Source organism: Arvicanthis niloticus, chromosome 12, assembly GCF_011762505.2.
Source record: "Arvicanthis niloticus isolate mArvNil1 chromosome 12, mArvNil1.pat.X, whole genome shotgun sequence".
Taxonomy (NCBI): Eukaryota; Metazoa; Chordata; class Mammalia; order Rodentia; family Muridae; genus Arvicanthis; species Arvicanthis niloticus.
In genome coordinates, this window is record NC_047669.1 from 73,143,377 (window position 1) to 73,164,556 (window position 21,180).

At 43.2% G+C, this 21,180-nt stretch overlaps 1 protein-coding gene across 5 annotated transcripts in view; it reads left to right on the forward strand.

The window, feature by feature from the left end:
* Positions 1–21,180, forward strand: part of Itsn1 (intersectin 1) — a 181,309-nt gene that overhangs the window by 51,507 nt on the left and 108,622 nt on the right. For 4 of the 5 annotated variants that reach the window (XM_034514696.2, XM_034514698.2, XM_076943156.1 and 1 more), the window contains exons 4-7: positions 672–735; positions 10,153–10,313; positions 17,295–17,474; positions 19,412–19,508. In XM_034514696.2, coding sequence (XP_034370587.1) covers positions 672–735; positions 10,153–10,313; positions 17,295–17,474; positions 19,412–19,508 — 502 coding nt within the window. Of the gene's footprint in view, positions 1–671; positions 736–10,152; positions 10,314–17,294; positions 17,475–19,411; positions 19,509–20,960; positions 21,046–21,180 lie in introns of those variants that run through there. The other variant, XM_076943157.1, reaches the window with a different exon arrangement.

A 21,180-nucleotide genomic window follows, 5' to 3' on the forward strand; every position in this document is an offset into this window, starting at 1 on the left:
GATGTTTAGTCACAGTTCACCAGTTCCGGGCAGAAAGTGGGAATCTGGGTTTCCTGGGAGGTGTTTTTTATTTGTTCGAATGATAGATCTCCAGTTGAATAGATCTCCAGTTGACTGATTGGCAGAATTCTTTTATGCATTCTTGCCCATTCGGTGGCATTACCAACAATATCAATATTCAGAGTAAAAGTTTTTTCTAGAGTACGGCTTGTCAGTTGTTAACTGAGAGGCATGTGCCTCAGTGTGTGCTATTCTGTTACTGTAGTGATACGCCCTCTACAATCAGGTATTAAGACAGAAAGCTTGGTCTTGGCTCATGGTTTCAGTTCCAAACAATTGGCTGTGCCTTTTAAAAATCCCCACCCATTCTCAGTAGCATCAGGCCCGGGGCAGAGCTGTAAACTCTGCACCTGAGAGGTATATTTGGCATCCAAGCTATTGCAGTGGGGATGGTAGCTCATGGTGTTAAGCCACAGCTTCAAGTGCACGATCTATCCCATCAAAGACCTAGGCCCTTTCAAGTGCTGAGCCAGAGACCCTCCACCCTTCCTGTGGGGTCATTGGTGTTTATTGCATAACCACCTCTTCAATGTTGTGGGTCTGCTGTACTAGGATCTCTGTTGGCTCCTGCTATTTTGTTTTTCCTAAAACCTTTCCCACTTACTTTACAGGTGATCAAGCAAGGAATTTTTTTTTCCAGTCTGGGTTACCTCAGCCTGTCTTAGCACAAATATGGTAAGTTGGAATTTTACATAGCAGAATTTAAAACAAAGCACTGTTCTGTTCTGTTTATTTAGAAGTTCAGTTTCTTATGTTTCTTATATAGAAAGGGAATGTGCATGTCTAGCCTGGAATGCTGCGTTAACTTCTTACCAAAAGAATACTTTTGCAAAGGGCCAACATTTGAATGGCTGTGCTATGCATAAAAGTTAAGTTGTAACTGAAACATCTGAATTTGAGGAGTTTCCCACTATTTTATTTTGGCTTCATGTGTATCATTCACATGAAGTCTGAATGTCCCTCATTAGTTTGAATGTCCCTCATCTCTTCTCTCTAATGAAATTATTCTTTATCTTTCATTGTGTGAGAATTAGTAGTTGTTAGAAGTATTTGGTACAATGTGATATTTGATGGATGCTAAGTATTGACTCTTGTTACAAATAGAAGTTTGGCCATGAACATGAGTAGAACAGGCTGTCAGATAGAGTTTTGGGTTTTAGGTTCCCAACTTTGGGAGGCAGTGCTGAATTCTACTGACCTGAAAGAAGGGCACATTTTTCTCTGTGCGGCTTTTACCAGGACTATAACTTCATTTCCTGGGCAGGTGGGTGTTATGGACCTCTTGCTCTAAATAGAAGCATGGAATGTGTAGTCCTGGCCAAAGCACTTTCTGTCTGTGTGATTGGGAACATATATTTGCCGTTTTTTGAGACAGGGTTTCTCTGTGTATCCCTGGCTGTCCTGGAACTCACTCTGTAGACCAGGCTGGCCTTGAACTCAGAAATCCACCTGCGTCTGCCTCCCAAGTGCTGGGATTAAAGGCGTGTGCCACCACTGCCCAGCTTATTTGCCCTTTTTTGATTGTGGTATTTAATCCTGATAATTGGTGTTTGTGTTTTTTTTTTGTTTTTTTTTTTTTTTAAATAAAGTTGAGTTGATTAGCAAAAAAATTATACACGAAGGATTTAATGTGTGGACTAATACTTACAGAATAAGCCAGCAGACAAAGGGCTTTGCATCAGAGATGGCCCTTCCACATAACTCAGCTTTCCAGCCGAGTGCTTACCCCCAAGTGACCAATATGCTCATGTTTATAAACACACGGACACTGGAAAGGCTCACATCGCACCTGTTGCTTTCAGACTCTAGAATTCAGCATTCACCACTCTTGATTAAGTGCCAGCATTATACAAAATCATCTTTCTGGAAAAGTAAAGCTTACACTGGAAATATAACACACACTTGCACATACATACACTTATACACATGCACACACACACATATATACTGTTGTGTCATATATTCAGATTGTATACACATTCATACACACACATACATATACTTATACACATGCACACACACATACATACTGTTGTGTCATATATTTAGATTGTATACACATTCATACACACACATACACACACTTATACACATGCACGCACACACATACATACTGTTATGTCATATTCAGATTGTACACACATATACACACTCATACACTTGCACATTCATACACACATACACACTGTTGTGTCATATATTCAGATTATACACATACTTATACACACATACATGCTCATCTACACGGGCTTGCATACATATACACACATACACACTGTTGTGTCATATATTCAGATTATGCACATACTCATACATGCACACACACTCATGCACACAGACTTGCACACACATACACACTGTTGTGTCACACATTCAGATTGAAAAGCATGCTGTCCTGGGTTGTCTGCTATCTTTCTGTCTCTCAGGCCTTTTGCCAGCCAGTTCTTCCTTCCACAGGTAAGCTTGCTTCTGTGACACTATTCCAGTTCTAACTGCTGGTTGATTTGAGAGGAAGCCCATGAGCAGGGAGTCCATGACAAGCAGATGCAGGGGCTGTGTCAGCTCAGTTGTGTGTTCGAATCGAGGTGCACTTGTGTGACACCTGATTGCCTCGTAGCAGGCTTCTTTTGGGCTACAGCCTGGTGTGTAGTGCTCTTTCTCTGCAATAAGGCTGTTTCTAGAGCCTGCTCTCCAGGGTCCACTGACTTATGCTTAAATGATGATACAACCAAGTGCTGAGGTCTCCTTTGTGAAGCATTTTAGCACTAGGCATGCTAGCACAGGGCTGTAGTCCAGACACGTGGGAGACAGACCAGGGGTCACAAGTTAGAGGCCAGTGTGGGCTACAGCATGGAATCCAACCTCAGGGAAGAAAACACAAAATACCAAAAAACTTGGTTACTGGGGATTGGACCTGGCACCTTGGAGGCCTGCCGCACAAGTAGGTATCCATATGTGCCCCTGCATACCCGTCCCCCACCTTTTACAGTTTTATTTTGATTCAGAGTCCTCATTACATTGCCTGCTAGTTCTTTGACTTTTAGTCTTTCTTCCTCAGCCTCCAGAGTAGCAGGGATTACAGGGCTCTGTTTGTCCGCTCTGCCCTCTTCCTCTCAACACCAGGGCGTAGAGGACATAATTCTAAGCATTTCAGTTGCCAGATGATACCTGCCAGTTTCCTTCCATCTCCTTACTGAGGGATTTCTAGGAGCTGTGTCATCTTTGGCCATTGTTACAGGCTGGCGTTACACACTCTGACTGAACTCCTTCAGAGAATTGAGCTTTCCTTATTCATATTCTTTACTGGAAATCTGATTAGGAAGACAAGCAGTCCTTAAACATGACTAGGTTATAGTTCGAGAGTCCAGAAGCCAGTTACCTGGAATGCTGTTTTCTGCTCATCTGTGTACATCCTCGAGTTAAAATTAGCTCTGCAACCAAGAACAGATATGAGAGTGTGGGACAGGACAGTTGGCTGCTGCAGATGCAGAATTCTGTTCCTCCTCAGATTCTACCTCCATGATCACCTGTGTCAGAGCCCATCCAATGCTCTCTGTAATGCACACTTTGTCGCGCACACTCTGGAGTGCACACTGGCCTGCGTGAGCTGTAAAGCTTAGGCTTGAGCAGCTTTGGAGTCTGTCCATGAGTTCTGAGTAAGGACCGGAGCTGGTGCTTGAAGGCAGCTCACACGTTAGCCCATGATCTCAGCACCAGGACTCGTGCTCATGAAATTTCAGATTGCTTTTCGGAGATCCTGCAGATGACCTGAGTTTTAGTTCCTAGCACCCTATGACTGTTCTCAACTACCTATAATTCTTGCTCCAAGGGATCTGACACCTCTGGCGTCCAAGGACACTGGTGTTGATGTGCACACCCACAATTGAAAATAAAATATATCTGTTTTTAAAAAGTTAAAGCACACTCGGCATGATGGTGCATGTTTATAGTCACGGCACTTTGAAGGTAGAAAAACAGGGAGATCCAGAGTTTCGAGGCCAGCCTGTGCTATATGCGATCAGCTTCAGACGTGAACCCCGTGCCCTCAGGAAACAGACACTTAAAACTCTCCATCGGGGAGACGGGGAGATGGGCTAGGGGGTTCGTCGGAGGACCTGGGTTCAATTCCCAGCACCAACATGGTGGCTTACAACTGTTTGTAACTCCTGTTTCAAAGGATGAAGTGCCCCATTCTGGCCTCTGAAGGCAGCAGGCATGCACATGATACACATAGATACATGCAGCCAAATGCCCATACACATGAAATTGATCAGGAAGTTAAGTAAGACTCATTGAGACCAAAATCCAAAGCTGTCACCAAATGTTCAAGACCAGTGTGATCCTGCTTTTGCTGTTTCATTCCCTCTTTGCTCTCATCTCAGCCGACTCTTGTCTACAGCATCTACTCCAGAAGCTAACCACTCTGTTCCGCACTGGGGCAGGTCTCTGCTTCCCTCAGGACCGCTGCATTGGTGTGTCTCCTTCCTGCAGTTGCAGAACCCACATAGCTGCTCACTGTCTTGCTGGCTTCAGTTTGTCATCCTGTGGAGGTGCTCTCTGGTGAATCTGTCCTAAGTTCATCTCCTTACTCCTCTCCCAGTCATCTCCACCTCTCAGTGGGGGTCTCTTGCCCAGGGCCTGGAGAATGCTGGACAATGGGCTCGACCAATGAAACAAAGCTCCCGCCCTTCCTTCTGCTCAGTCACATCCAGCACCACTCACACTGATCTGATTTGTTCTAAACAAGGTAGAGACCATGTCTATTCTTAATTTCAAGATAATGCTCACACAGTAGCAGGTGCACCCAAAGGGGTGTGTGTGTGTGTGTGTGTGTGTGTGTGTGTGTTGTTGTTGTTAGTGGTGGTGTGTGTGTGTGTGTGTTGTTGTTGTTAGTGGTGGTGTGTGTGTGTGTTGTTGTTGTTGTTAGTGGTGGTGTGTGTGTGTGTGTGTTGTTGTTGTTAGTGGTGGTGTGTGTGTGTGTGTGTGTGGTGTGTGTGTTGTTGTTGTTGTTGTTGATGATGATGATGATGATGATGATGATGATGAATGGGTTTCCAAACTGGTTTAATTTTCCTTATTGCTTGTCCTTGCTTTTGCATTGGTGGGCACCAAATGGCGGGTGAATGGCCTGTGGCATGTCTGTGTAGAGCTTCATTAATGAGGTTCTGAAAGCAGTAGTGTATTCAGGGTGTGCTGGGAAGTTCTCCCAGTCTTCTCTTCAGTCTCTGTTCCTACTTACATCACTGTTTCTTGTTATTTTTATTATTGTGATTAAATACATGCACAAAATATATAGTGTTTTGTGTTTATGTATAGTTTATTTCTTCTTCTTTACATTAAGAGCAAGCTATAAACCTACTTAAATTTTTTGCCTTTCTCACGTAATATATCCTGGAAGCCACTTATCACTCATCCCTTGCTGTTCTCAGCACACAGTGCTTGTCATGGTAGCAGGCGTGTTGTAGTGCTTCTGTCCAGTGTCCTGTATTTCCATATTAGGTTGTTTCCAGTGTACTATGATTTCTGATAACATGGTGATTACAGAAAACACTGCTGTGAACAGCTCTTAGCCGTGTGTTTTATGTTGTGCCTTCCCTAAGTGTCGTGCAGTTACTGGTTCTAAGTAAATGATTATATGGCTCTCTTGCCACGTGGAGTTGTAATTTTCCCACCAACAGTGTGTAAGAGTGGTGTATGGTTTGTTTATTTGTATAAATCAAACAAGAAAAGGTGTAACAGTTACTTTTCTATTCTGTGATAAAACACCATGGCCGAGGCACCTTTCAGAAGGACTGGTGCATTGTGGGCTTGTGGTCTTACAGGGATAAGAGCCGCCCATCACCATCACACTGGGGAAACAGGGTGTCCAGCAGCAGGCATGGCAGCTGCAGCAGCTGAGGGTTCATATCTTTAACCACAAGCCAGAAACAGAGAGACCACATAGAGGCGTCTCTTAAACCTCAAAGCCCACCCATGGTGACACACTTCCTTCAGCAAGGCCACACCTAAGCCTCCTCAAACAGGGCTGCCAAATGGAGACCAAGTGTTCAATGCCAGAGATGGTGAGGGACATTTACTACTCTAAGTACTACACTGGGTCTGGCACCCCTGCGGGTCTCAGCTGCCTTGTGTCAGGCACCACTTCTTATGCATGGCTAACCTCTGATTCCAGTGTAGGTTTCCAGAGTCATGTGCAACAGTTGCTTGCTGGGTTTAACCATAGTTTTCCTTCTGACGTGAATTTGGTGTCAATATTGTCTAGACTTAATTACTTTGCTAGGATAGGAAGTTCACGGGAGAAGTAATCCCAAGTTGAATATGAAAAGGATGACAGAGCTAACGGTTTTGTTTTGCCAAAACTCTTGAGCAATGGAATAGCAGCTGCTATGGAGCAGCAACTGGAGTTTGTGTGCTGTGCTGGGAGGGAGAGGGAGAGGGTTGAGCTTTGTGAGGAGCTGTGTTTCCAGAACTTTCTTTGAGCTCTCTGTTACTGGGGAGTTTTAATAGTTACATTTTGTTAATTCGGGGGAGGGGAGATATCTTTTTGAGAACTGCAGACTTGAGGTTGAGCCATATATTAGACCCATGCTGGGGGCCTGAATGTGCTGCTCCAGAGCTGAGGGCTACATGCTTTCTTTCTCCATGCCCAAAGTGGAAAGAGTTTTAAAAGCACTAAATTATTCTAATTAAATTCTTATTTAAAGGCCTCTTCTTCCTTAACCCATTGAATTTTTCTAGTTTCCACTAAGAATGCCTTTTAGAAGAAGTGTAGGGGATGGAGGGTGGGCATCTGCCAACTCCTTTATTTAGACATAAATAAAGCCTGCACAGGAACCTTTCTCTCCTGTAAAACATTTGAAGTAACTGAGCATGTTAGAAATACTTGGCAGAAGAAGGAAAGATTGTCACCTCGCTTGTGTCTTTTAAATCTGAAAGCTTTTGCAAAACAGAACAACTCGCTGGCCACCAGGTCCTGTCATGAATATAGATGCAGAACCCAAGCAAGTAGACTTTCACAATGTCTCAGTTTCACAACACTTTGACCTGCTTGAGTTTAAGCCAGAGACACAATATTCATTCAGCATCATGAGATTCTGTCAACATTGGTATTTATTTCAGCAGATAAAGGCCAAAGCAAAACATCATCAGCCCAGAATATGTGGATTAAGACTTGAAAAACAGAAGTAAACAAACACAGGGACCTTGGCTTCCCAGTGACTATGGGAGAGCTCAGTATCAGAGCTCATGTACAGCACAGAAGAAGCAATAATAATGCCAAGAAGTGGTCAGTGAACCAAGAAGCACACTATGTGGCATTTTAGAGTCTGTAGTCCAAACACTTAGGGCAGGAGGAGCAGGAGTTTATGGTCATTCTCTCTATAGCTAGCCTGCAACCCTGTCTTAAAAGCAAATAAACAAATGAATAAGGCACGTCAGCAGTCCATTTCTCTACACTCAGAACTAAGCGCACATGTGCTTATCTGAAGAGACTGGAGAAGATTGTTAAAAATATTGCAAAAGAAATATTTTCTTTTGTTTCTTTGTTTCTCTACTTATACTATTGTATTAGTGGTACACTTAGAAGTTTGATAATTCAGCATCATGAGATTCTGTCAACATTGGTATTTATTTCAGCAGATAAAGGCCAAAGCAAAACATCATCAGCCCAGAATATGTGGATTAAGACTTGAAAAACAGAAGTAAACAAACACAGGGACCAAACAAAAACAATTAAATATAGCATAAATGACCAATAAAAATTTGTGTATGTGTTTGAATCAGGGTCTTATAAACACCTAAAAAATAGATATGCAGGGAAATATACTACGTACAGCTCTGGTAAAAAATGATAAAATTTCATAGAATACACTTATCAATAAAATTTCATGAGCACACATACATGTGTGTATGCATGAATATAGGTGGACGAGTGTGTGCATATGTGCATGTGTCTGTATGGAAGCCAGAGGTAAACTTTGGGTTTTGTTCCCCAGGAAATGCCCACTTTGCTGTTTTATTTTTATTTATGGTATGTATGTATACATCAGTGTGAGTATATGCCTCGTGTGTGTGTGTGTGTGTGTGTGTGTGTGTCCATGTCTGTCTGTGTCTGTGTCTGGAGAGTCCAGAATAGGGTATCAGGTTCCTTGGAACTGGAATTTTTAGCTGTATGACTGTTTTCCTAGTATGTATATCAGTGTATCATGCATCACATGTACAGTACCTTGCTCAGGTACTTCTGGCTCTTGCCAGAAGAGGGCATCAGATTCCCCCAAGAAACTGGAATTACAGGCAGTTGTAAGCAGGTGCTGGGAATTGAACCTGCGTCCTCTTCAAGAGCAGCCAACAATCTTAGCAGCTGAGCCATTGCTTTAGCCTATGCATTCTGTGTCTGCTCCTGAGACAGGGGTCATTTACTGAGACCTGGGACCATCAATGAGGCCAGGATAAACGGCCAGCAAGCCCCAGGGCAGATCTGCCTGCCTCACTTCCCTGCAAGAGAATTGCAAGCCTCCACTGTCATGCCTGGCTTTTATGTAGGCACTGGGGTTTCAGGTCCATATGCTTGCTCAAGCTGCAAGCTCCTGCTTGACCAGCTTAGCTCTGTCCAGCATCAAATCTGTTCCCTTTAGAAGGAAAAACAGAATAGAACTAAGCTACTGAGACCAGATCACATCACGTTGACCTGGGGTCATGTCAGCTAAGCTAATCTGGTAATGTCTTATAGTGCACAACAACATGTAGTGAATGAGATGGTTAATATGGGTTGAAAGTGTGGTGTGTGTCTGGATGAAACATGGTAGGTTATGGACTAACACCTTACTACCACCAGTGAATTAAAGTTTGGCTAAAGATCAAAATGTAACAAAAGGCCAAAAATTGATAAAATAAATATTTTGTGTATACAGTGTATAATTTCTACATAGCAAGATCCACATGGGATCAGTACAATAAATTTTTAAGACTCAGCTAATATGCAGTTAAATAGCTAATTTTCTGTGCATAAAGAATGCTTCTAAACTGACAAGAAAAAGAAATATAATCTACCAGGATATTTGGCAAAGTTTAGAGCAAGCGGTTTGTAGAACGATAAATCCACGTGTGCAGGAAGTGTAAGGTAGTGAAGTTCAGGCTTGCAGGAGCAGAGAAACCAGGTGTGCGATGGCCACGACTACAGGACCAGACTGTTAGCGGGCTCCTTCCTGCTTAATGGTCTTCATTTCCCAGTATAACTGTGCTGCCTCTGCATTCTTTATCACTTCTAGAGAGCTTTAATTTTTTATTGCAGGACATAGTGATGCTTCATGCTTTTTCATTTGAGGGTAAAAGAAGAGACATCTGGAAGTATTTTTTACGTTGTCATGAGTACGCACAGTTGGGTGGGCACCAGCTTCCCTTGCAGATCTCAGTGTTTCCCTGCCTTTTGCCTGCTTTTGCACTGAAAACTCAGCGGGTTACGCTTGTCCATGGATGCTCGAAGGTCATCTTGCAACAGCAAGCACACTCCTAAAAGCACAGTTTCAGTGCTGAATGTGCAGGGCAGGGTTCTACACTTAGCCTGAAGACTTTCACAGCATAGTCCCAGAATAGGATGCATGCTCTGCCATCTCCCTTGGACAAGGAACGCCACAGTTAAAAGGAATTTCACTGAACATCCCTAGAAATAGCACTGTTTCCAGACCCTACTTTAATAACATTTAATTACAGTGTAATTCATGAAACAAATTTATTGTTTGGAATTACCACATGTAATTCAATGGTTTGTAAAACTGTCATAGAATTGAGTCACCACCATTCCTATCCAGTTTTAGAACATCTTTTTTTTTTTAATTAAAATAAATCTCTTAGAAAGTAAGAAATCTTCAAATTCAACTGAAAGTTTCTCAGTGTCTCCATGGATAAAGAGTAACAGAGTTCAAGATAACATATAGTCATGTAAAATACGCTGGGCTTTACTGTCCCCGTAGCAGGTTACGGTTGTCCTTTTCCTTTGCTCCCTGTAGAGGTAAAGGAGCCAGTGATTTAGTTAGTGCCGAGGAAGGTTCTTTTGTGGTCTGTTGTCTTGAGTCTGTCTGTGCTGCTGGTCTGCAGGGCGCTAGCGGACATGAATAATGATGGAAGGATGGATCAAGTGGAGTTTTCCATAGCCATGAAGCTTATCAAACTGAAACTACAAGGATATCAGCTCCCCTCGGCGCTCCCCCCTGTCATGAAGCAGCAGCCGGGGGCTATTCCCAGTGCACCAGCGTACGGTAAGTCTCAAATTACTTGGTTCTTATATTTGGTTGAATGTTTTAAAAATGGGTATTTTCCCTTCTCTCTCCTCAGAAATAGTGACATTCTCAGCCAGTGTTGCCTAAATATTAACAGCCTACAGAAAGATAGCGTTGTCTTCCGTGAACCCAAGGGTAAAGGTCACCAGGTGGAAGGTTTCCATCTGCATTTAAGGACATGCTTGTACTTGGCTGTTGCAGCTCTGTCTCCTGCCTCTTCAAAGTTCTCCAGTTTCTCAGAGTCTTTGTTTCTCCTGTGTATAAATTGTTCCTTAGGATTGTGATATCTGTCTTTTTTTTTTTTGAGATTCTAACATTTACCCCTTCCCTTTTCTCCTTTCAAACCCTCTCATATACCAGTCCGTGCTCTCTTTCAAAGTCACAGCCTCTTATATTCAGCTAGAGAGCTGTTGGTTCCCACCGACGTCTGTGCCACTTCTGCGTCCGACACACACACACACACACACACACACACAAAATTAATGAAAAAAGAGGTCTTGATTTTGAAAGACAACAAGGACTGGTATATGAGAGGGTTTGGAAGGAGAAAAGGGAAGGGGTAAATGTTATAATCGCAAAAAAAAAAAGAGAAGAAGAAGAAGAAGAAGAAGAAGAAGAAGAAGAAGAAGAAGAAGAAGAAGAAGAAGAAGAAGAAGAAGAAGAAGAGATAGATATCACAGTCCTAAAGGAGAAAAGGGAAGGGGTAAATGTTATAATCGCAAAAAAAAAAAAAGAGAAGAAGAAGGAGAAGGAGAAGGAGAAGAAGAAGATAGATATCACAGTCCTAAAGAACTATTTATACACAGTGTTATTGTGCCAATTCCTGTCACTGCTGTGGTTTGTTGGTGTCACAGTTGAGTAGGACCTTTGGCCGCTTTCCTCCTTTGGAAGCTTGCATGGTACCTTCTGGCACCTAGAGGCTCAAAACCCTCAACATGGTGTTAGTAAAGTCTCAAGGCAGCCTATGAGGAGCATTGTACATTCAGTCACAGTCCTAGATGGCTTTATGTTAGGGACCTTTGGCCACAAGGCTGGTTTTCTAAGAGGAAGGCATCAACTTGGGGAGCTTGTTAGGTTAGTAGGACAAGGGTCTGTGAGAAAACACCCAAAGCTGTGCATGAACCAAGCCAGCCTGTGCAAGTGGACTTTGCACTGAATCCTGGAAGGTACTTGCAGCTAATTGTTCAAGAATTAGGAGTTAAAGCATGTTTGGTTTCCTTTTGGACTCCTCCAAAAGGAGACTGCAAAGTAGAAGGATCCATTAAAAAAAAAAAAAAAAGATGTCCCATTTTTTCTTTTCCCCTAAATTCAGGTGCAGTTGTTTCTTTGACACTGACTTTGTTTTCTCTTTTTCTGCTCTGTGACTTTCAGTTTTGTTGACAGTGCTATACTTTTTGAGACACTACTGGACCTGCAGCTTAGTGTTTGACAGGTGTTTATATCTCTTGCACTGCTACCAAGGGAACCCTGGCCTGCCAGTGAGCCACTCACTAGCACCTCTCTGCCTTAGGGTCTCCGCCTTAGGGTCTCCGCCTTAGGGTCTCCTGCGTCTTCCCACCTTGTTCTTATCTTGATTTATCTTATCAACATTCTTGATTTCAGGAAGATAAACAAAGTGCAGATGGCTGTCCGGTACCAACTGTAGTGTTTATTGGGGTTTGTAGGTTCACTCCCAGCTCGGTAGGTAATGATTTAGGTTTGGATGGTGATACTAGTGAGCTCATATTAGCCTTGTAGTCTCGGAGAGGAGTAAAACAGTCCTGTCATTGAGTTTGGATAAGTGCAGTGGGTTTGGGAAAGTCGCCCACTGTCAGGGAGGTGTACAGTGTTTAGGGAGGAAGTGTGATGAAGGCATGTGAACTCAAATCACCACAGCATGTGTGCTGCAGCGTGGTGGTTTCAACAGAAATGCCCCCTTAGATTCATGTGTTTCAGTGCTTAGCCAGAGGGAGTGGCACTATTAGGAGGTGTGGCCTTGTTGGAGGAAGTGTGTCTTTATGAGGCAGTTATATATGCTGTCTTACATGCTCAAGCCACTCCTAGTGTCCTGCTGCCTTCCAATCAAGATGTTGAACTCTCTGCTCCTTCTCTAGCACTGAGTCTGTCGTGCTTCTACTCTGTTGATAATGGCTGAAATCTCTACACCTGTCAGCCAGTTCCAGTTGAATAGAGTTGGCATGGTCATAGTATCTCTTCACAACAGTGGACCCTGACTAAGATATGTGACATTGGTGACATTGAAAGCTGTGCTGAAAGGGAAAGCACTACCAATGAAACCAGAGCGTGACCAGCAACACCGAGCTCCTGTGGAAGTGAGCAAGCCATGGCTTGAGTTGTTCCTGAGAGGCAAGGCAGGAGAGGGAAGTGGTGACTGTGCTTGACCTATAGGTATCTCAGGATGTCGTCCATGTGAGTGACTGAGAGGCCATTGAACTGTTTGAGATCAGTGCCTGTGGGGGCTGGAAGAGGGCTGACTGTGAGGAGACGGTGGGAGGTCAGCTGAGATATTCCAGCACCTGATAGACCAGGGCCCAGTGGGTACAGGATCCCCAAGAACTAAGGATGCGTGCGCATCCTAGGAGGTGATGGCATCCACATTCAGCCTCCAGTAAATATACCTAACCAGAAAATCAGTCCGTAGTCATCAAAATCCTAGAACTTGGGAGACAGAGGCAGGAGGATTGCTGCAACGTCAAGGCCAGCCTGGCCTGTATAGTGAGTTCCAGGCCATTCAGAGATACACAGAGCGACATAGTTTCAATGGACAAACAGAACGTAGTCATTTGATTACAGGAGGGTCACAGCTGCAATTGGGTTGTTCTGCTTTTGTTGACTTGTCATGCTGGGGATCAAACCCTGGGTCCTGCTGCCCTAGGCATGTGCTCTACCTCAGCTCTCAGTGATGCTGAAACAAAGGATGAGCTAGGAACAGCAGCACAGACTTGTCACACCAGCTTCTAGAGGTGAAGACAAGATTGCAGATTCAAGTCCAACCTGGGCTGCATACACGGTCTCAAAGCTTCTTTTTTTCCAAATGGCAAAATTATAATATAAGAGTTTAACATTAGAGACTTACAGGATGCTTTTGTCAGTTGGAGATCTTTTTTTAAAACTGTTAACCTAGTTTTGTGTTGTCTTTTTTGGTAACATTTTGAGATATTATTTATTATAAGATTTTTCTCAGCATCATTTTCAAGGTTTCTCTCCTGTTTTTTTAAGATGAAGGGTTTGTAGTTCTAGAGATAAAGTGCCTTGGAAGTTTGCCATTGTCAACATTTTGAAAGTCTTAAAAGATTTAGATTGAGTGTAACTTAATACAGCCATCAAGAATCTGGCAACAAATTAATGTGATTCTCATTGATATAAGTCAACATAAAATTAATCTGACTCGAATGAGCTGTGTGGTAAGGTGGATGTCATTTGTAAACCACCCTCTAGATGCTGTGAATCATCACCATACCCAGGTCAGAGCATCTCTTCTCATCGCTGGACCATTGTTAGCCTCGTCTGTCCCAGTGAGGGGCTGCACTCGGCATGTGGCTCAGGAATAAAACATAGCTAGCATGCTTGTGGCCCCGCATCCATTCCACAGCCCCAGGCTAATAGCACTTGAAAATGCCAAAAGAATTGGGAGAACAATTACTATCTTATTACCCAGGGACAATCACTGTCACGTTTTTTGAGAAAGGGTCTTAGTTGGTAGTTCAGGGACCCATCATGTCGCCCGGGATGGCATCTAACTCCTGATCCTGCTTCAGCTTCTTGGAGACAGAGAAAGCCCGTTTTAAAAAGTACAGACATCATGGTCGTTGTAAGGAAAAGGAAATGCAAGGCGAGGGACAGCATTCAGGGAAGCACTGTGAGAGCTGCAGTCTGGACCACCAGAGCCTTTTATAGCTGAGCCAGTGTTCTGGCAGCTATGATCCCACACATGGGAGGGAGGGGCAGATCCCCAACCAAGCTGAGTACAGCCTCAGTAAAGTGGAGGGTGGTCTGCAAAGACACTCAAAGACTTCACACACACACACACACACACACACACATGTTCACACTTTCCACATATGCATAAACATAGGGAAGAACTATAGAAAGGAATACAAGTAAAATAGAAATGAATTTGTTGCCACAGTGCAGGAGGCAGAAAGTAGAAAATTGTCTGTCTGGTGTAACTGAGAAAGAGGCAACAAAGTAATCAGTTACCATTCCTAAGAAAGTAGATCCATCCAGTCTGATCACTGTGTGCTTGAAAGCCTCTGAGGACTGCACACAGGGTCTGCAGAAGGCCTGGGAGATCTGGAGCAGTCTGTTTTCCACAGCTCCCTACTCCCACTGACTTACCTCTGTGGGGTCCTGGGTTTGATCTCTGGCGGCACAAAAAGGGAGGGAGGGAGGGGAAGAAGAGGAGGATGAGGAGGACGAGGAAGACAAAATTGAAGACAAAGACTCAAACCCCAGATACTTTTTGGGGCACAAGCCATAGCATGGTAAAGTAAAGGGGAGCAGAGGCAGAAGTGAGCACGGAGGCCCTGAGGTGAGGGGGAGGCAGAAGTGAGCATGGAGGCTCTGAGGTGAGGCCCTGAGGTGAGGGGGAGGCAGAAGTGAGCATGGAGGCCCTGAGGTGAGGGGGAGGCAGAAGTGAGCATGGAGGCCCTGAGGTAAGGGGGGTGGGGGCAGGGGGCAAGGACTAGAAATTCCAGAAAGCAGGACAAGAATACAAATAAGCAACAGAAGGTCATCCCACACCAAGTTATTATTAGAAAAACCCTGTATAGTCGAGGCTACCCCACCCCAATGGACAATGATCCCACAGTTTCAGCCAAGCCACAGGATGCTATGGACCTGATCCAGGGCTTCAGAGACCAACTTAAACCCAGGACTTAAATATCCCAGAAGTGGGGAGGCAGGATTCAGCAAAGAATGAACATCAAACCTTTATTCTAAAAACAAAGGCAAAACTAGAAGCAACATCAGAGATACTATTCTGAAGAGAAATAAAACCTTTTAAAATTAGAAGAAAATGAAACAGTAGATACAAAAACCTGGAGAAACTGATAGATATTGAGATAAAAGAGTTGGATCAGGATTCATAAGGACTCTCCCACTAGGGAACAGGGCAACTATACAGCAAATTCAGGACCATTATCTTGAAATGCAAGGTAAGAAACAGTGTGCCCAAGAATACCAACCTGAAAAGGCGAACCCTAAAGTGTATTCCACTTTAAACACACTGGAGCACAATAGAAGAGGAAATTATGCAGTTCATGAAGAAAAATAGAATAGCTTCAGAAGTTGACCATAGGGTTTTGTTGAAACAGAAAATTGAGTAACATATTTAAGATAGTTAGGGAAAGACTGAAGCAAGAATTTGTAATATCCTGAAAAACTGATTTTCAAATGGAGTACAGACAAACTTTACCATCTTGTAAGGTCTCAGGGGGTATGCTGGTCCAGTCATCTGTTACCTGTTACTTCTATTGTCTATTTATCTGCCCACTTACCCATCTGCTCTGTCTATTCATCTATCTACCCATCTTTTTCTTTTCCCTGTCCATGAAAAGCTCTAAAAAGAATGGTTGATCCCAGCAACAGCGGCATCCCTAGATTGTGGACTAGAAATAATATTTCCTTCTATAGAAAACCAGAGTTTCCTGGAAAAAAAAAATTTTGGTTCTAGACCTGAAATATGAACCAGTAGAAGATGAATTTCAAAGGTGTGTTCTTTGATAATGGTCAGTTCAGAACTGTCAAGGAACAGTAGAGCAGTGATGGACCACCTTGGAGGAACTGCGTTGCCCAAAGAAGGCGTGTCAGCAATGGCGTGCACTTACTTATCAGTTAGGGTATTCTTAAAGCAGTGTCTCACGTGCTTAGGCTGGGCTTGAACTCCTGATCTTGCCTCTGTAACCATGAGCTAGGATTATCAGCATGTGCCACTACTCCCACTATACTTTACAAGAAGATTTTGCCTTAGGAAAACCATGAAGCTGTTAAACTAGAGACAAATATAAAAGATAAGAGCACTTGGTTTAGCTCCGACTTTTTTTGTTGGCTAGAACATACTCATAAAGATATATTTCTCCCATTAAATATTTGGTTACCCTCCGGTGAGTGTGTTTTGGAGAGGCAGGGGAAATGGCTGATCTGTTGCTTCCCTTTATATTTAGCACCTTTTCGTTTTCTTTTCTTGTAAAATGCATTATGTTTTGAGAACTTGCAGATAAATAAAAATAGCAGAAATTAACCAGACCCAAAGTCGCTACAGCGAATTTGTTGCCTTTGCATTTGCTGCCATTACTGTTTTGTTTTATTTCAAACACAATCTTCTGTAGCCCAGGCTGGCCTCAAACTCTCTATGTAGTGAGGATGACCTTGAATTTACAACCGTCCTCTGGATCAAGGATTATAGTTCTCTGAATTTCTGGGCTTACAAGCATGTAACTCCACACATTCTACAAGCGTCCTACTGGGGTTGAATCCAGGTCTTCCCATATAGTAGGAAAACGCTTTACAAACTGAGCTGCGTCTCTGACCCCAATGCTTTTCTTATTAATCCTCTTCCTGATGAAGTCCTCTTCAAGTTGGGTGTATAGTCAGTCTTGTTATTGTTTCCTAAAAAAATAGTATGGATTATACAGGACACGGTCAGTGCTGACAGTGGGCCACAGGAGTAAGAGAACTCAAGGCCTTGTGATTCTGACATATATTTTTGTATTTTCCAACTGTTTAACCTAATGGTGTGTATTTAAATAATTTTTTTGGTGCAGTGTTGAGTGTTGAAGCTAGATCCATGTGTGTTAGCCAAGCAAACACGTACATGACGTGTACTCTGAATCCTGTAACGTTTTATGTGGGGATATACTGCATCAGGGACAAGGCTTTCTTCCTTTAGCTATACTAGGTTAAATGTCGCTGAGTGGTACCATGCGACTGGCTGAGTTTTGTTGGGGCTTTTTCTTCCAGGTATAGGAGGGATTGCTAGCATGCCGCCACTCACAGCTGTTGCCCCTGTGCCAATGGGCTCCATCCCAGTTGTTGGAATGTCTCCACCCTTAGTATCGTCTGTCCCTCCAGCAGCAGTGCCTCCCCTGGCCAACGGGGCTCCTCCCGTCATACAGCCTCTGCCTGCATTTGCTCATCCTGGTACGTGCCTACATTTCACCTGTCAAATGTGTTATTGCCACTTCCTAGTTACAGCCAAATGGTATTTATTATAGAGGAAGGGATGGTGAAACTCTATTTGGTTTCTCCTTTCCACCCAGCATATGACGTGGAACATGCTAAGGGTGGCAGGAAAGAAAGTAGACACCATTGGAGAACTTGAGTTCCTCTCCAGACGAAGAGAAACCCAGAGGTGAAAACCAAGAGCTTAATTGCCTTCCGAGAGCCCAGTCAGAGCAGCAGACATGGGCAGTATGAACGTTCTGTATTTCCATGTATCAGTTACTTCTGTCTTTAACTTCCATGAATGGCTAATACAGCAGCCCAGCTTCTGTGAATAGAATTCCACAGGGGAAAGCGAGCCGTGTTGGAAGGTAGAATGGACTGGGCAGAATGGGAAAGAGAGGCAATCAAATGGCCAACACCGTTAAACACTTGCTTAATTGAAGGAAAGGATGCAGTTATTTTGGATCCTGGTTTAGCTAATTTTATTTTGAGACTTTATTCAAAGTCTTTTCCTATAATTAAAGCATCAACTATAAATATAGATGGCCTTGGCCTAACAAATCATGACAAATTCATAGCAGAATGGGATTCTTTTTAAAAAGTTATTTGGTTATATTTGAGTAAATTCAGTATTATTAACATCATAGGTTTTACATTATATTTGTGTCACTTGCTGCACCTGAGCGACCTGCACTTAGGTATGCATGTGTGTTTCCAGTAAGAGAGTCTAATGAGCCTCTTCTGTCTGTCTGTCTGTCTGTCCGTTGCAGTCCTTCATGTAAGGGTGCACATAATAGCAGCCAACATAGTTCATGCGACTGTTCCAGTGGTATGAGTGAATTCACACGCTCTGACTTGCTTTCTGTTGTGCTGTGGCAAGGTCTAGGGTGGAGGCTATGGCTAGGGTCTCATCAGGTCAGATGAGAGTCACACACAGATCCGGCCCTCCCTAGCATCACAAGTTATCTGGCCAAGACTGGGAAGCCTGTGACTTCTTGGCTGCTACATCTGGAACTAATATTTTAGCTCCTTTGATGGTAAGAAATGCCATCTTACTTGGAACAGTACCTACAAAATGTGATATACTACATGTTCGGTGAAGAGTAAAATTTTATGGATGTCAGCCTTCACCTCAGTCGGTGATTCTCAGCAGAGCAAATAAATCTAGGAGTGTTCTTGGCAAGAAGATGGAGTGTGGGGAGCGACTGTGACTCCACTCAAGAAGACAGTGTGGGGAGTGACTGTGACTCCACTCATGAAGACAGAGTGTGGGGAGTGACTGTGACTCCACTCATGAAGACAGAGTGGGGAGTGACTGTGACTCCACTCATGAAGACAGAGTGTGGGGAGCGACTGTGACTCCACTCATGAAGACAGAGTGTGGGGAGCGACTGTGACTCCACTCAAGAAGACAGAGTGTGGGGAGCGACTGTGACTCCACTCAAGAAGACAGAGTGTGGGGAGCGACTGTGACTACACTCAAGAAGACAGAGTGTGGGGAGCGACTGTGACTCCACTCATGAAGACAGAGTGTAGCCGGGCGGTGGTGGCGCACGCCATTAATCCCAGCACTTGGGAGGCGGAGGCAGGCGGATTTCTGAGTTCGAGGCCAGCCTGGTCTACAGAGTGAGTTCCAGGACAGCCAGGGCTACACAGAGAACCCTGTCTCGAAAAAAAAAAAAAAAAAAAAAAAGAAAAAGAAAAAAAGAAAAAGAAGAACAAGAAGAAGTCAGTGTGGGGAGCGACTGTGACTCCACTCATGAAGACAGAGTGTGGGGAGCGACTGTGACTCTGTGCCAGAGTAAAAGGAGGGTGGTGGCTGCTTCAGAGTTATGACTTGATTGGATGTTTTAAATAAGGGACATTTTCTTACTTTTATAGAATTAAAATTATTCAATATTTTATTTTTACAGCAGCCACATTGCCAAAGAGTTCTTCCTTCAGCCGATCTGGTCCAGGGTCACAATTAAACACTAAATTACAGAAGGCACAATCATTCGATGTAGCCAGGTAAGACTGCTTGGGGTTGTTTTTGTTTTTAAATTTATTTATTTTATGTATATGAGTACACTGCAGCTGTCTTCAGACACACCAGAAGAGGGCATCAGATCTCATTACAGATGGTTACAAACCAGCATGTGGTTGCTGGGAATGGAATTGCTCAGGACCTTTTGGAAGAGCAGACAGTGCTCTTAACCACTGAGCCATCTCTCCAGCAAGGCTGCTTGTTTTTAATGAGGTTACTTAAAGCATTATTTGAATCTCTTTAAATGAATTTTGTCCATCTTAATTTTCTAAAAGATTTATTTTACGGTTTTACCTACTTGTACCTACATGTATGCATGTATGTATGTACACCACACTCCTGATGCCCATGGAGGTCAGTAGAGGTGTTGGATCCTCTGGAACTGGACGCACAGACGAGTGTGAACCACTGTGGGTGCTGGAAATCAAGCCCGAGTCCTCCACAAGAGCAGCAGGTGCTCTAACCACTGGACCATCCATCCAGCTTTATTTTTACCTTGTTTAATCTTATAGACTGCTAATAATACCTTTTAAAATTCTACATAATGTTATTATGATTCTTCATTTATTTACTATGAAGATGACAAGTGAAGACCATGGCATTTTTCCTAATTCTTTTACAGAGAGAAATAAGGTAGTACAGGCTGGGTGTACTGCTGAGAGGTAGAGAGAGCTTGCCACATGTGTGGAGCTGTGTTCAGCAGCAGCACCAAATAAGAAACAGAATTGGACGGACTAGAACAGACTCTGGGGAGCTAGGAAAGCCAATTAATGATCTTGTATTAATAATTTAAAAGCTTATGAATTTTTTATATGAGATTTGAGCCAAAGTTGGTCTTGCTTTTAATACTGTCATAATCTCATAGTCTCTCTGCCTTAGTGGTAAAATTGTAGTAAGTGGATTTTGATGAAATGGGTTATTGAGATTAGTGTGCCTGACCATGTATGTGGCTCCTTTTTGAGAGGGTCTCTACAATCTCATTTCTCATACACAACCAACCATAGTTTCATATTATCTGGTATATGTTTCTTTTACTCCTTATGTTTTCCTAGGACTGAGATTTACATTCATATTCATGTTAAAATTCCTCCCCCTCTCAAGCTAGAGTTTCATGTGTTTGTAACTTTTGCCACATGGTTTTGAATTCTGCCTTAAACTGCTTTATACTGCTAGAATGACTAACATTGATAGTTAGCTTTTAGGTAGCTGAGTTTTCCACATGGGTAGCCATCTTTTCACTAATGTGAGGTTGTGACGACTTGATGATGAAGCTACCTAACTTTTAGGTACCGAGCTCCTTGAGTTTTCATTCAGTCTGCTTATGCTCTGAGGAATGAGGTGGAAAGCTGTTGCTTGATAAGTATAATCTGGAAGAGCCTCTCTGTGCAACACCCTTTATCTTTGCAGTGCAGGGCCAGATAGTGAGCTTTTAGCCAACAGGCAGGGCTTGGCATCAGCAAAGCATCGGGGAGACAAAATGAGAGAAGTGTTGCAGAAGTACTCACGGCAGCATTCAGTGTGGTAAGTGTTCTCACTGTGAACTTACAGGAAGTCAGGAAGGTGAATTGCACAATTCCTTTTCACAGGCTGATAGTTGAGTGTAACCACATGGACACCACACATGTTAATAAATGATAACTAAAACTTCAGCGTGTG